Below are 16,293 nucleotides of genomic sequence, written 5' to 3' on the forward strand. Positions count from 1 at the left end.
CTTTGGAAATAGGACACAAGCAAAGCCTGAAAACAAAATTATCATATCTGACATCCACAGGAAAACAATCCTGGCGAGGAAGAATCCTCAAATACAGTCTAAAATACCGTAAACAAAAGCAAATTTTAATATTTAGCTGAAGGGAAATGGATAATGCGTGTCCAAATGCTTGTGTAGTTAAAATAAGTAAGAGCCACCTGAGTCGTTGAACTGAGACTTTGTGATCTGATGTATGGAAACCAACAAATTTAAAGGTCTATGTTTCTCACCAGCGTAAGCCTTATGTGTTGTTTTCACTCATTAGGGTGATAACTGAGCTTGATGCTTACAGCTGGACATGTGGTGTATAAACATACAGATGTTGATGTCCAGAAAAAGGTGCAGATGTAATGGTTAAAATGATGAAATTGCCTTTTCTTGATTTTTTTTCCCCCCCTGCCTGCATTTGCCCCATGTTACTACAGCAGAGATTGTCCTGCCATCGAGGATCAAAAGAGTGCATTAGAAAATAAAATAATGGTCTCCAGTTGCTGGCAGCATTCAGAGGCTGGAAATTGAAGAAAAATCCACCTGAGGATTGAGCAGCACTGAAGCACATATGCAGTGAGTGAGGTCGCTAAAGCACAACTGTAAATCTGTGAATGCAGCAGGGAAATCCCAGGCTGGCATAATTTCAAACCCAAAAACAAGTTGTTAACCTTTTCATTAAAGCAGTTCTTAACTTGTAGTGATGTATTGAATAAACTATAATCTAGCATCAGTTTATCATCATAAACGCAAATACTCCATTTATTAATGGATTATTATTATTTTAGGGGGCACAATCCCAACTGGAAAAGCAGCAATGGTGGCTAAAAACCTGCAGGAAACACAGTGGCACGTCCTTAAAAAACACCTATGTCTCGGGGCTGAAAAGCACCTGGAAACAGCCACGGGTTGCTAAAAAAACTCATGTTTGGGGATAAATAACAGCAAAACAAACCAAAAAAAACAGCAATAGGTCCCTAAAAAACACCCAAATATCAGGGCAAAAAGTCACAACAGAACCAGAGCGGCAGGTCCCTGAAAAAGCACGCATGTTTGGGGGCTGAAAAGCTGCTGGAAATGCAGCAATGAATTGCTAAAAAACAAACTGGTTTGGTTTGCTGTTGGTCTGGGAACAGCAGTTTGCAGCATGGCAACCGTCATGCCATCCACCATCCCCTCCACCTCTCGATGACTGTCAGCTCATATGCTACGCCACTTCAAAAATGTTAGTATGATACAAATGAAACTTGCACATGTTACGTATTCATGGTTTGCAGAAATGCACAACGTTAACATATTCCTCTGGTGACCACACTGTTCTACATACACAGCAGGTAAGTTTAATATTACATCGACACAAAATACACCCTACATTTTTTTTAAATCTTTTTTTTTTTAAAGCAAAAACTATCATTACCATCTTTTTAAAATCTTCCTCTTGTTGAAAAAATAAACTATTTATTACAAGAAATGCGCATATTCTCATAAAGAAAAAGAAACCCAAATTCTGTACATTTAATGTAAATTTGACTAAACCATTTAATGTCAGGCTCAAACCTGTGAAGTCTTGGACTTCACCTCACATGACACGTCCTTTTGGTAGCAGTATGACTTGTGTGCATTCAATATTTAATGCACATAGTTTGCCCCAGTTACCTCAGAGAGCATGACAGGAGCTGAATCAGTGCAGCCTGCTCTTTGTGAGGCTGTTGTTTAGGCCTCATTGATCCACTTTGTTAATTGTAAGCCCTCCCACTACCCCAGATACTCATCAGATAGGAGAACTATGGAGTCCCATCTACCATAAATTGCTGCCGTCTGCACACAGGAGCTTCTGTTTGTAACATTATTAATGGGTTTATTTCCCTGTACAAGTACTTTTAGAAGCAAATAGCATAATAACTTGTTTGAGAGTAGAGTTTATGGCTGTTGTAGCTGTGTGTTCGCACAGGCTTTATGAATAAATTACCGTAGCACTGGTGAGAGCACTGTAGTGAAGAATGATAGCAGATTCATTAATGTGCCTTCAGTGTGTGGTGCACAGCAAGAGTTTCCATAAGTGCGCCAGCTTTTACCGTCTCAGAAATTAGAATTTACTGCATAGTTTGAGGGTGAATCCAGCCGTCCTGCAAAGAAAGCCCATTTTGGCTGCCTGTATTTACAATGTCATTTTTGTCATCATTACCCAAAGCTCATGACCATAAGAGAAGGTTATAAAGTAGATCGACCAGTAAATTGACAGCCTCACCTTCAGGCTCAGTTCCCTCCTCACCATAACAGTCCTCTGTAATCTTGATGTGTACCTACCTTAACAAAGACAAAGCCTTTCAAATACATGGAAGCCCATTTCCACCAGAAAAAAAAAGATCCTGTACAGGTGTGATTGAATGGTGTCCAATGTAGACAATAAATAATGGTATCATCAGCATAAAGATGTATAGATTAATTAATATTTTGACCCATATCATTTACATAAATAGTGAAAGTAGTGGGTCCCAAAACGGAACCTTGTGGCACACCTTTGGTGACATAATAAAAATGGAGGAAAGACCACCAGGTTTTACACACCTGTGGTTTGATATACCTGCAACTGTTTCTGTATTTAAGCTTGATGAAGTGCTGAGTGAAACATGTCACTCATGTCAGTGTTAATAAATCAAACTTGATTAAAATAATTTTAATAATGATCCATCCATCCATCTATTTTCATCTGCTTATCTACCCCAGACATCCCTCTTCCCAGCAACAATTTCCAGCTCCTCCTGGGGGTACCCCGAGGTGTTCCCAGGCCAGATGAGATATATAATCCCTCCAGTGTGTTCTGGGTCTGCCCCGGGGCCTCCTGCCAGTGGGATGTACCTAGAACACCTCCAGTGGGAGGCACCCAGGAGGAGCCTGATCAGATGTCCGAACCACCTCAGCTGACCCCTTTTGACACGAAGGAGCAGCGGCTCTACTCCGAGCTCCCTCCTGATGTCCGAGCTCCTTACCCTATCTCTAAGGCTGAGCCCAGACACCCCACAGAGAAAACTCATTTTTGCCGCTTGTATCCGCGATCTCATTCTTTCGGTCACTAACCAGATCTCATGACCATAGGTGAGGGTTGGGACGTAGATGGACCAGTAAATCGAAAGCTTCACCATCTGGTTTAGCTCCTTCTTCACCATGACGGTCAGGCACAGCACCCGCATCACTGCAGATGCTGCACCAAACAGCCAATCCATCTCACGCTCCATTCTACCCTCACTCATGAACAAGACCCTGAGATACTTGAACTCCCTCACTTGAGGCAGTAACTCTCTCCCAACCCGGAGGGGGCAATCCACCGATTTGTCAGAGAACCGTGGCCACAGTAATGATAATAACTTTATTTATGTAACACCTGTCAAGGCGTTTGGTGACCTCACACTCCCACCAGCAGTGAAGATATAACCCTTCATCTGCCCTTCAGTACTACCTTGTGTTTTACAAATGAAAGTGCAGTTTAACATTAATTTAACAGGAGGTAGTGTGCTATAAACCTGATCTGACTTCTGACAGTAGCTGGTGTATGTCAGATGGTTATATTAGTTCATCAGAGTGGGGAATGGATGGGGGAAAGTGTTAATGACTTTACTGTGCAATGCCTCTGAACACGATGTGATGAGGGTGTCTCACAGTATAGATGTTGAATCGTTTAATTCACTGGCAGTAGCACAGCTCTGAAAACAAACTCTTTGGTTAAGCTAAAATTGGACAGTTTGTTTGTTTGCCTTTTAGTGAGCTGGACACCACCCACCATTGATCAATCCAACTGTATGACTAATGTCAGGCCAGCAGGTTGTTGGGCTAACATTAGAGGCGTTTGTGGAGGATGTTTTGACCTTTCATTGCCGTCTCCCCACAGGGCTGAAGCTGATCAAAGGCAACTCGACCCCTCTGAAGACGGCCGCGCTGCCACAGCCTCTGGATACTGTGCAGCTGAAGGACATCGTGTGTTACCTCTCGTTGCTGGAGGGCGGGCGTCCTGAGGACAAGCTTGAGTGTGAGTGTCTCTCCATGTCACATGACTTTTGGTTTTTCTGTTGATCTGCAGCAAGCATCTGAAATCCAGTGATCAGCTGAACGTAGAAAAGTCCTCGTACAAGGTTTATGAATGGCAGAGATACAAGAAACATTGAGAACTAATAAAAAAAAAAAAGATTAAATGCACAACCGGCCAACTGAGCTATCAGGGGGCAGAAGTAATGTCACCGGCTGAGTCAAACCTTGGTGGGCGGAAAGCAGTTTTCAAGGCTAAGTGAGGTCAGACTGAAGCCCAGTGGAAAAGACAAAGGCTAAGTGAGGACAAACCATCTTTGCTCTGCCGCTTTGTGGAAAAATGCAGCATCAAGCCACACTAAGAAGCTCATCTGTCAAGTTTTAAATAACTGTGGTAGCCTTTAGTTGTAGAGAAAATCTAATGTTATCTAAAAGCTGCTTCTTGCCGTCCTTTTGTAATATGAAAAAGCAAAATATGCAGATATAAACCCCATTCAGACTGAATTAATTTCTGTAAGGGAGGTGGAGTGATTTTAGCATTACCTGTGCTGGTCAGTGTTTTTAATCGTGCCCGCAGCTCCAGTGTGGGCACTTACTCGCCCCCACCTTAGTAATAATCATCGCTGTTATTACTTGGTGTTTTTCAGCAAACTTGCTGGCATTTAAATACTGTCCAGATCTCTGTCGGAGAGATGCTCCTTCTACTTTTTCTTTCAGCTCAGTGTGAAATTTAACTTTTGAAATTGTAGAATGTATTTGCTTATTTGACAGAAACACTTTGACACCATTACAGCAACAGTAAAGATTAAAGCCTTTAGGAAAGCAAGAGCTCATGAAATGGTTGCTGTGATGTCAGCTATAGGTTTGTACTGGTATTGTCTTCTGGCTTATCCTGCAGAGTAGAGCCCTGCATGGGGTTGCTTTCTTAGTCTTGCTCCTGCTGGATTTCTGACCATAACCGCCCACTACTGCAGTGTGTGTATTCTCCTACCGCCTGCTCTCGCAATGTGTGTGTCTGCTCCTGCCAGCACCCACAGCCTGGATGGGGGCAGGGTGCTCGGTTCAGGTCGGTGAGGGCTGATTAGAGATGTGTAGCAGTCAGTTAAGGTTGCAGCATTAAACTATGCAAAAAATATCAAATGTTGATCTCATTTTCGATTCAGTAAAGTCACAAATCACAATTTGCCTCAGAGGGCTTTACAGCATACCTCATCCCTCTGTCCTTTGGACCCTCACAGAGGATAAGGAAAAACTCCCCCAAAAACCCTTTAATAGGGGAAAAAAATGGTACAAACTTCGGGAAGAGCAACTGAGGAGGATCCCTTTTAACAGTACAAGCATGATGATAATATCAGCAGCAGTAGGAGGCATCAGGCAGGACCACAACAGCAGCGCAACCACGATTCAGGTGTAGCTGCGATGTGAGTTAACCTGCAAGACATTGGAGCACAAACGCTCCGGAGAAGAAGCTGAGTTAGTGACATACAGTAAAGGTGACTTAGCGATATGCAGTAACAGGGCATGAATGCTGAAGAAGACAAATGAAGAAGAACCAACTTTTCAGAAACTAAGGAGCGAAGGGGCTTGGTGTATCACAGGAGGCAGACTAGGCCTAAGTCAGCCTAACTAGGGGCTGGTCCAAGGCAAGCCTGAGCCAGCCCTAACTATAAGCTTTATCAAAGAGGAAAGTCTTAAGTCTAGTCTTAAATGTGGAGACGGCGTCTGCCTCAAGGACTGAAACAGGAAGATGATTCCACAGGAGAGGAGCCTGATAGCTGAAGGCTCTGGCTCCTGATCTACTTTTGGAGACTTAAGGGACCACGAGTAACCCTGCGTTCTCAGAGCGCAGTGTTCTGGTGGGATAATATGGCACTATGAGCTCTCTAAGATATGACGGAGCTTGACCATTAAGAGCTTTATAAGTTAACAGTAGGATTTTAAATAGGGATGCACCGAATATTCGGTAACCGAATATATTTGGCTGAATATTGCAAAAAAACCCACACATTTGGTATTCGGTGGAATAAGTGAAAAGCAAGGTCGAATAATAGCGGCGTGTTTTGATAACGCAATCAAACAGCGTGCGGTGACGGACGGATTAAAATGTTGGCAGTGTGGCGATATTTTACTCCGTCCGTCACCACACTTGCATTTGCCACTAAAAATAGTTTTGCTCGAGCAAAATAGGCTTAAATCATTCAGCACGCTGTGCGAGTACAGATTTCAACCAGCAGCAGAAACTAAAGGCGAATCCCGCCGGTTGTGGGTTGAACGGGGATCACAGACACAGACAGGAATGTATGCTTGTCAAATACGGCAGCCATAGGCTTACCGGCGACAGAGAAGCCCGGCTCCAGGTGAATAAGTTGGTGTCATGACTGCTCAAAAGTACCTGGACAGCCGAGCCGTGGCGGCACACAGGTATGTGGCGTGTCAGAGGAGAAACGAGCCATTCACATTTCTCTTTCTGTGTCAGGTAACTGTCCACAAACCTCACCGCACTTTAGGGACTGTTCTTTACTTATGAAGGGACTGTTCTTTACTTGTCAGGGGAGGAGGGTGGCTGGTTGATTTTTGTTTTATTTATTTATTTTATTTTGATCCCCCCTATGTTAATCACTTATTGATGCTGTTTTTAAAGTATGAATAAGTCAATAAGTAATTTATTCCATTGAAATATCATTGATGTGTTATAGAAAAGTGATGTATCTTTTCATAAATGACAAAAGGCACATCTGCCTCATTTTTGCTGTGGTATCGTGACACTACTCAGAACTGTGATACTTTCACTGGTATTGTACAGTAGGTCCCAATTTTGGTACCATGACAACACTAAGGAGGGGGTTCATCTGCAAAAACTAATGAAAAACTAAACAACGGTATTCGGTATTCAGTACTCGGTATTCGGCCAAGCGTTTAATTTTATTCGGCTTCGGCTTCAGCCACAAATTTTCATTTCTGTGCATCCTAATTTTAAATTCAATTCTGGATTTTACAGGGAGCCAGTGCAGAGAAGCTAAAACAGGAGAAATATGATCTCTTTTCTTAGTTCCTGTCAGTACATGTGCCGCCACCTTATGGATCAGCTGGGGAGTTTTTAAAGACTTAGAGTATTAGAGCAACCTGATAATAAGAAACTGCAGTAATCAAGCCTAGAGGTGACAAAATTGTGGACCAATTTTCTGCATCTTTTTGGGACAGGATAGGCCTAATTTTTGCAATATTACGCAGATGAAAGAATGCAGACCTTAAAGTTTGTTTTAAATGGGCGTTAAAAGACAAATTTTGATCAAATATTACTCCGAGGTTTCTTATGGTTGTGCTAGAGGCCAGAGCAATGCCATCCAGAGAAACTATATCTTCAGATAGAGAGTTTCTGAGGTGTCAAGAACAATAACTTTAACTAACTAAATAATAATAACTAACTAAATAATATAACTTTGTGTCATATGTTTAGGTGAATAACACTCCAGAAATGGTTGTTTCAATTCTCTTTCTGAATTGATCAAATTCTGATTATTGCCATTTTGCGGGGGTTGTGACACTCGAAACAATTTATCCATGATTTTTTAGATGCAACAGTAGTGACAAAGGAGGCTACAGTGGAGCCTATGATGTAAGCACAAGTTTACCTGACTCAGTTGTGATTGACCAGTGAGCCCACATGCTCTCATGTGCACCACAAAATGGGCTGGTAAAGAGAAGGACTCTTAATATACTGATCAGCACTAGCACTCCTATTTTTGTTGTATCCAAACAAATCATGGGACCCAAAGTTTATTTTTGGACCGCATGCCCCTCCTTGCAGCAAAACGAAAACCATCCGCTCCCGCAGTATTTCTGTTGGGTCCTCCAGGACACATGAGATCCTAATCCCAATGCAGTCCTCTATTGCAGTTTTCATGTCTATCAGAAACCACTTGAGTGAAATTACTGAGAAGCACAGTAAATATTTAATTCCTCATCTCCTCCTGTAATATTAATCCCGCCCGAATGGAGTTTTAGACAAATAAGGTTTTACTGGAGGGACAATGGAACAATAATATTCAGACTATCTGTATTCTCACAGGAGTCCTTCTTTCTTTGCTGCAACACAAACAAATCTATTTGATGTTTTTATGTGAGTGATAATACATGATGAAGATTTCTGAATGCAGCTGAGTTGATTAGTTGATCAACAGAAAATTAATCTGCAGCTGTATGGACAATCAATTAATCGTGAAAAATGCTGAATGTTTGCTTGTTTTAGCTTCTCAGGTGTAAAGATTTGCAACTTTTCTCTTTTATATATGCAACCCAGTCATCAGCATAAATGTTGGCGTTGTGCGCTTCTGCAAACCACAGTTATGTCACATTTGTACATAATTATGTAGTGGAAAGTCGAGAGTTGCGGAGGAAAGTGTCAAGGCAACCTCTGAACATGAAACTGCAGTGTTTTGTTGTGACCACACTAATTATTTCTATATATGAAGCTGAGGATGGAAAAGGACAATCACTAAGAGAGGATCAAGACTTTACGATGAAATCTTATTGAGAAGGTTGAATTAACATGCTGTGGAACCTGGGGATGATGGGACTGTGATGTCACCTTCCTACACAGCTAGCTGCTTAGCCACATTCATGATGACAAGCTACAGAGGAATGGTGACAAGTGTAGATGAGACTGATGCAGCTGCACATGTTCTGAGTCAGTTTCGGAAGAGTCAACATATCAGTGTAAAAAAAAAGGGTTGCAATTGCTACTGCAGCATCCATGTTGACCGTAAATGTTAGCAGGACTTAAAAGTCGCTCCCTACTGACTGATTAAGGCAAAGCACAATAAAGAACCCCCTTCCAACAAGAAACCTGCTAACATGAACACGATGTCAGTCTGGATGAATGAAGTGAAACAAAGTGGTAACTAGCTGAAGACGTGAAGCCAGAGAAGTTTAGAATGTGGTTAATGTGTGGTTAGGTTTTGGCACAAAAACCACTTGGTTATGGTTTGGAAAAGATCATGTTTTGGCTTAAAATACCTGCACAGTCACCGCTGGAAACACAGTGATGTCTCAGTATAAAACCAGCCATTTTCCGTGCCACTATTCCCGCTGGAAAAAGAAGAACAAACTTGTTTTATTATTTGTTGGTCTCAAACAGTGCTCTGCAGCTTAGCAAGCGTCTTGCCATCATCCTCTCCACCTGCCAATGGAAAAGTCAGCTCATATACTACATCACTTTAGAAACACTGATAATATGAGATGTATAAAACATGCAATGCCATCCCTTTTTTCTGGCAACTGTGCTGATAAATGATGGCCAACAAAATATCTTTAGGTTTTAGACTGTTGGTTGAATGAAAAAAGGGGGATTTTTAGAGGCCACTCCACCTCTAACTGAGTGTGCACAGGTGTCCTTCATACTGCTGATGATTAGAGCAGGAGTGACATGCTCTTAACCTGCCTGTTCATTGTGTGTGTTGTATGCTCTGATGAAGGTCTTACTGACTGAAAGCTAAGCAATCAATGTGAATTTATGTGTGCGGAAATCCCCCTTTTTTCCATTGTGGACTTTTAGTTGTTTTTCCAGCACCTTAACCAAGACTTGGCCGGGTTGAGCGGTGGTCCTCCCTCAGTTTCCAGACTGTTGGTTGAATAAAACAAGACAAAAAGGTGAATTATTGAATCGAGAAAAATAAACAGCAGATTAATCAAAAATGAAAATAACAGTTTGTGCAGTCACAGTCCTGATGTATGAAAACAGCAGATGAGGTGGAGGCTGTTTGCAGTCTGTGCTTTTCTGTATATGTGGAACCTCTTGAGTGTATTGTCATGTTGATGCCTTGGTCACTAATCCAAGGAAAACAAGTAAGGCTTTGTCCTTTTTTTTTTTTTTTTTTTTTTAAACAACTTTGTTTTGTAGTCAGTTTAACACTGTTACTGTTGCTATGGTTACCTGCAGTATGATATAACTTTCTCACTGGTTGAAAACACCACTTGAACTGTTTGACTGGATCTTTGTTTGACATGTTCTGTTAAACATCTTGGAACAAGTATTTTCCAGGCTCGTGGAACTGCATGCAACACCTTCTGTACTGTAGCTTAAAAAAGATTGCTTTATTTATTGTTTATTGTTGTAGTAGTAGTAGTATAGTGACTGATCTGACTGATCTGACTGACTATACACTTACGTAGGACTTCATCAGTAGTGGAAGAAGTACTCAGATGTTTACTTCAGTAAAGTAGTAATACCTCAGTGTTGACATTCTCTGTTACAGTTAAAGGTCCTGCATTCACAGTTTTACTGACGTTAAAGGGCAAAACAATCAAATTAAACTTTAAGTATCAAAGTAAATGGGCTCATTATGCAAAATGGCCCATCTAAGATAAATTGATATTAAAGTCCAGTTTGTTTGTTTGTTAATGTTTCCATTTCTTTCAAACTCTCTATAGTGGCCATTTGGGATTTTTTTTTTTTTTTTTTGAAATATCAAAATGTGGGGACAGAGTGATTTCGCTTTTAAGTCACCACAGGAGGTGATAGCACCAAAATGTTGTCTGTATGAATACGACATCCAGCAGGACGGGACTATGGGCAAGACAGGTGTGACGTTTTGATGACGTGTGTGCGACCAACTGCAGGAGATTTAAAAAGTAGCTACTTGTAGTTAGTGGCTAACTGAAAGTGGCCGAAACTGTCCTCAAATTGGGAAAACAGTGAGATCCGAGAGCTTCTTACCCGCAGAGGCGAAGGACGAGATCAGCTACCATATGACAGAGGAGGTTAATGATGGTAATTGCCATGTTAGTGCCATTGCTATTGTTTATAAAGCACAGCTGACACGTATGTAATATGTCACACGAGAGTCCAACGCTGTTGTGTTAAATGTCAGGCCCATCATGCTACTTTTGGTTCTGCAATGCCGGCATGCTGTCTAAAATCACACACTGGAGCGGAATGATGCTGCCGTCGTTTGGTTTTGTGTTAATTGCAGAGGAGGCACAAAGAAGTGATTTAGTAGCGGCCCTCTGGTGCGATCTCTGTGTAAAAAGGGCTTATGAGTCAGATCCACCCCTCATTCCACCACAGCTCCACCCTCTCATCCAAATGAGAGTTTGGCCAAAATGCCAAACTCGAGGCCTCAAAATGGCAATCCACAAACCAGTGGGTGATGTCACGGTAGATACTTCCATTATTTTTAGACACTCTGTGTTGGGGATGGCTGCTAAGGGCTACAGGCGACAGAATTGCATGGTGAAAGCAAGGCTTATAGGGAACCAGTCTAAACGCTGATGGTGATGATTATTCTATAGCCATTACTTTGTGCAATCAACATTTCCTTTGTAATGAGAAGTTAAAGCAAAACATTTATCTCTTTGAGCTTTAGTGTTGCAGCTGGTAAAGGTGGAGCTTAGTTTCCACTATGATGCACTTGCTTGAGAGACTTTCCACCATTCTTTTGTTTATCACTAAAGCTTCAAATTTCGGTCACAAATAAACAAAACAGACAATGTGAAAAAACACACAAACAACTTTTTTGTTCAGGTGTTGAGTCCAAGAAAACTGTAATTGAACTGTGAATTATATCTCCCAAAAGACTTGCAACACGTCTCTATCACACGTTTGGAGCTCAAATTGGCTCTGCATCAGCCACAAAAAAATGAAAGGACACAAAGAAGTGAAAAACCAATTAACCATTCATATTTATTAATCGTATTGTCCATGTTGACCTCTCCACTGTGGTTTTAATCAACCATTGAGATTATTTCTGTCTCTGTTTCTTCAGGCTGCTTATACGAATAACATCCAGTCTGTGAGGTTAACATGACATCAGGAACAAGAACAGGACCTTGGTAGAAGAGTTAGTATAATAGCCTTTTAAATAACAGTTAGATATTGGGTTTTCTATGAACAATGGCAGCATTGTATGTCGTATTGAAGCTATCTATTTTAGCTTCTTTTTTTTTTCATTGATTGCTACAATTTCCTCTCTGTTCCTTCTTTATTTCACTTCTCTGGAGATGATCTTTGCAGCTCCCACAAAGCTTCTCCACAGATGTTTTCTGCCTCGTGGTCGCAGTTTATCAACACGTCTTCACTCATCTCTTAATTGCATTTATCACATCATTTATTCACAAGGTTGCATTGCTTAATTGGTCATCAGACTTTTTATTCTGTGTTGCAGTAATTCTCATCCATCTGCTGAATTATTGAGTAGAGTAGCACTCATTAAGCACAAGGACGACTAAATAATTCAACTGATGCTGCCTGTGTGTGAGCACATCGTGGATTTAACTATGGATGATGCCTTATTGAGCTCTCGCTCTCTCTCTGTGATCTACACTGCTGTTATATCTCAGGTGGATGTTTCCCTCTGCTGGTCAGTTGAAGAACTGCTCTGGTTTATATGCAGCTGATGTTTTTCTTCCATTCGAATCATCTTAAATGAGTGAATTCTGGTTATCCAGTGCAGATGTCTGCAGTGCAAAAAAAAAAACAAAAACAAAAGAAACATGAACTTTTACAGAGCAAAATAACTGCAAAGTCTAATTTCTCTTGCTCCAGTGCAGTTTCAAATTAGGGACATTAAATTGAATCAGAAGTGGAGAATAAGGCTGAGTCAAGCACTGGATGCAAAACAGTTAATCAAACGTAGTGTTTTGTGTTATAGATAAGAAATAAATTAAATAGATATTTTGTTTTGAACTTTTTATTATCCTGTTAAGATTATCTTTGATAATAAGACTTTTTTAATACCTAACCCACTTGCCAGAAAAAAATATAAAAAAAAATACAAAAACAGGTCCACACACCAGAAACTGCTCCTTTTGGAAATTTTAAATGTACCACCACACCACATGTGACGTTTCAGGCACCAGCCCTTCATCAGACAAGTACAAGATAAGAAGACACACCTCCATATATATGACCAGTGGTGGCTGCCCAACAGATCACGTGAGAACACATGTAGCTATACAGAAACCTAGTGCAACACTGCAAAACTAGTACAAAATTGCACTTACAAAAAATTAATTTACAGAAAAATACATGTACAAAAGATACATTTACAAAACATCAGGGAAAAAACATCATAATGACATGCAAACATAAGGTGAAATTGTAGAAATGTTTTTAGAATTCATATATTTATTTATATATTTATTATGTTTTTCAAACAGAGGCGCCTCTGAAACCACAAAAAGTAGTGATACTCAATGAGAAATACCACAGCGATATAATAAGCTAATCTTGAGCAGCATGTAAACATCCCTCCTGCAGCAATGGAAAAATACATGATGTAATATAGAACCATATGCTGGGGTCATATATCCATACAATTAAGGCACAAGCGTCACCTGTAAGTATAGAACCGAATCAAAGTCATCATTTAACCCCCTCAAAGCCAGAGTGTCCAAAGTGTAAATCCAAAAAGCTTCCCTTCTCATAAACTGAGAATTTATATCACCTCCACAACAATGTTGTTTGACCAGTTCAATGCCACAAATACAATTTTTGTATTTGTTCTTCTTAAGTAGTAGCAGTAGTCTGCAGTTTGGCAAAGAACAACCTCTTGTTGTGGCACTGTCCCCACTGACAGGTCATTGGTAATTAACCATGGTCATGTTTTTCATGAGCTTGGCTTCTCAAAAGTTTCCGCTCGATGGGTCCCACGTCCTCTGCGCACACTTGTCGCTCCATGTCAGTAAACAGTTTGGAGTTTGAAGCTGACGTGGACAGAACAGTCAAAGCAATGGAAGCATGCATCAGCTCCCAGCCTGAAGGCCAAGGTCACTCCTTCAGCCGGGAAGGGGATGGCATCAGTTTTTTTGGGATTCCCGAGTTTTGGAGCTGATTGATTTCCTTGGAATGGGTCCTACCATCACCGGAGACTATTACTCTGACCTACTGAAACACCTCAGAGAGAAGGTCTGAGATAAGAGGTGAGGAATGCTAACCAGAGGACCAGAGGAGTCCTCTTCCACCGTGACAGTGCTCCAGCCCACACCTCAGCAGTTGCCATGGCAATAACCCATGACTGCGGGTTCCAACTTCTGCCTAACCCACCCTATTCACCAGACGTCACCCCCCTCGGACTTCCACCTGTTCTCCAACTTGCAAAAAGCCAACATCATGACATCATGGAGGCCTTGGAGGAGTTCTTCGGGTCCCAACCTGAAGAGTTCGTTTCCACTGGAATGAAGGTGCTTCAGCACTGCAGGAGCAAGTGTGTTGCTCTGAAGTGGGACTATGTTGAAAAAATAAAAGCACTAAAAAATCTGTGCCTTGTTTTGTGTCCTTGAGGCTCAAAACTTTTCAGTTACCCCTCGTATGGATTCTCACCTGTAGGAGCAGCTGTAAATGTCTTCTTACATTTTTAGTAGTAATTTAGAGTTGTTTTTTTAGACACAGACTTTTTTCTGTCCAACCCATTTGTACTGCAGACAGACGTTAACAACACTTTTCATCATCTTTAGCAGTTTATTACCTCTTTAGGGCCGCTTTGGGTCACCACAATCACCTCCTCATGACACCATCAGCCTCCACCCAACACCAGACACCAGCATCACTTCCCCCTCCCTCTGTCCCCATCAGGAAACTGGCACTTAGCTCCTCGTTAGTGGCCTGACGAACCGCCGTCTGACGTCAGCTCCTCGTGATGTCAGCACCCACCCTCTGCTGCACCTCGACCACGCTCACATGAAGGCCTGTGGGTGGAGGGTGGAGGTGGAGGAGGAGGAGGAGGTGGGTGGGCAGCCATGGGCTAGAGCGGCTCTTAAGTATAGACATTAGCATGGAAACAATCTGCAGCCAGGTCATGTTGTTGTCACAATTCTGATGTCAGACGGTCACAGCCAATCACAGCTGTGATGTGATAGCTGTCTGTTTCCATGGTGACACGTTTGAGTGGTAATTGGGGGACACTTAAAGTTGCAGCATTCAGATGCTTACGACTGCAGAGATTTGGGTTTTGGTAAACAGTGAAATAAAAAGCTGTTTTATGGAGCAGTGAGTGCTGTGTGCGCCTCCCGCCATGAACTGCCTCTAATGTTCACTTCAAAGGGTGGAGAGGGTGGAGAGGGTGGAGAGGGCTGGATGTTAATGCTGAGGCTTGACATTTTGTTTTTCTGTCTCCACAGTTATGTTTCGCCTCTATGACACTGATGGAAACGGGTCGTTGGACAGCTCGGTAAATATCTTCTTCTGTCTAACTGTCATCTGAAATTTATTGTTTAAAAGTGAAAATATATATTATTGTTTTTACTCTTAAAATATTTTAAGTCACCAACAAGTCTTTTCTGATAAGTTTATATTGTGATGTGAGTACTCAAGACAGCTTGTCAGTTTATAAAATGTCTGTAAAATCAGAAGCATCAGCACAAGGACACAGAAAAACAAAGCACTGAGAGAAAGAATTCTCCTGTCTATAAACCAACAGTTACTCTCATTATCTGCTGATTATATTCTCGATTCATCTACAATTTATATTGATTCTAAAATATCAGAAAATTGTGAAACATGGCAGTCAAAATTTCTTAAATCCCAAGGTAACTCAGACTCAAAATATTCACTGTATTATCACAATGACATCACACTGTGCTGTGTTTCCTTTAAAGATTATTTAAACGATTAATCAACCACTAAAACTGACGATTATACGCTACTTATTCCAGTGTTGGGGTATGTGCAATAAACACATTGTAGTTATTTGATGTTAACAATCAGAAACTGATAAATATATGGGTACAAATAATCAAACCTACATGATATTAATATATGAGGACATGGTAAGAATAGTGGGTAATAATTAACTTGTGCTTTACTTAGGTACAATTCTGAGATACTTCGTTGACTTCTGCTTAACAACAAACCAAAGAGAAAATATTGAATACATTTGAAACCATTTATTTCACTGCGGTAGAAACTTTTAAGATCAGATTTTTATAAGTAAAACATCTGATCAACTCATAAAATAAACAGTTATAGATTAAATAACACAGCCTGTGAACTTGTTTAAATTAGCATTACCTCGATAACACGCTGCTTACACATCAGTGAATCAGTAATAATTGTCAAAAAATATGTAGGATTTAATAGAATTTATTAGGGGTGGGAATCGGCATGGGATCCATGATACATTTTTACTGCAATTTTAAATATGTTGCAATAAGCTGAGTATTGTGATAAAATACATATAATGTAAAAATATTTGATGTCTATTTTTTGCAGCAATAAAATGTATCTCGTGGACTGAAAAGCAGTCAATTATG

The 16,293-nt window shown here is 40.9% G+C and overlaps 1 protein-coding gene across 3 annotated transcripts in view; it reads left to right on the forward strand.

Annotated features, from left to right (window-relative positions):
- The window catches only part of dgkb (diacylglycerol kinase, beta), a 127,739-nt gene that overhangs the window by 38,327 nt on the left and 73,119 nt on the right, over nucleotides 1–16,293 (forward strand). For all 3 annotated transcript variants that reach the window (XM_049583322.1, XM_049583321.1, XM_049583324.1), the window contains 2 exons: nucleotides 3,914–4,051; nucleotides 15,163–15,212. In XM_049583322.1, the coding sequence (XP_049439279.1) occupies nucleotides 3,914–4,051; nucleotides 15,163–15,212 (188 nt within the window). The remainder of the gene's footprint in view (nucleotides 1–3,913; nucleotides 4,052–15,162; nucleotides 15,213–16,293) is intronic.

This window comes from Epinephelus fuscoguttatus, linkage group LG8, assembly GCF_011397635.1.
Source record: "Epinephelus fuscoguttatus linkage group LG8, E.fuscoguttatus.final_Chr_v1".
NCBI lineage: Eukaryota > Metazoa > Chordata > Actinopteri > Perciformes > Serranidae > Epinephelus > Epinephelus fuscoguttatus.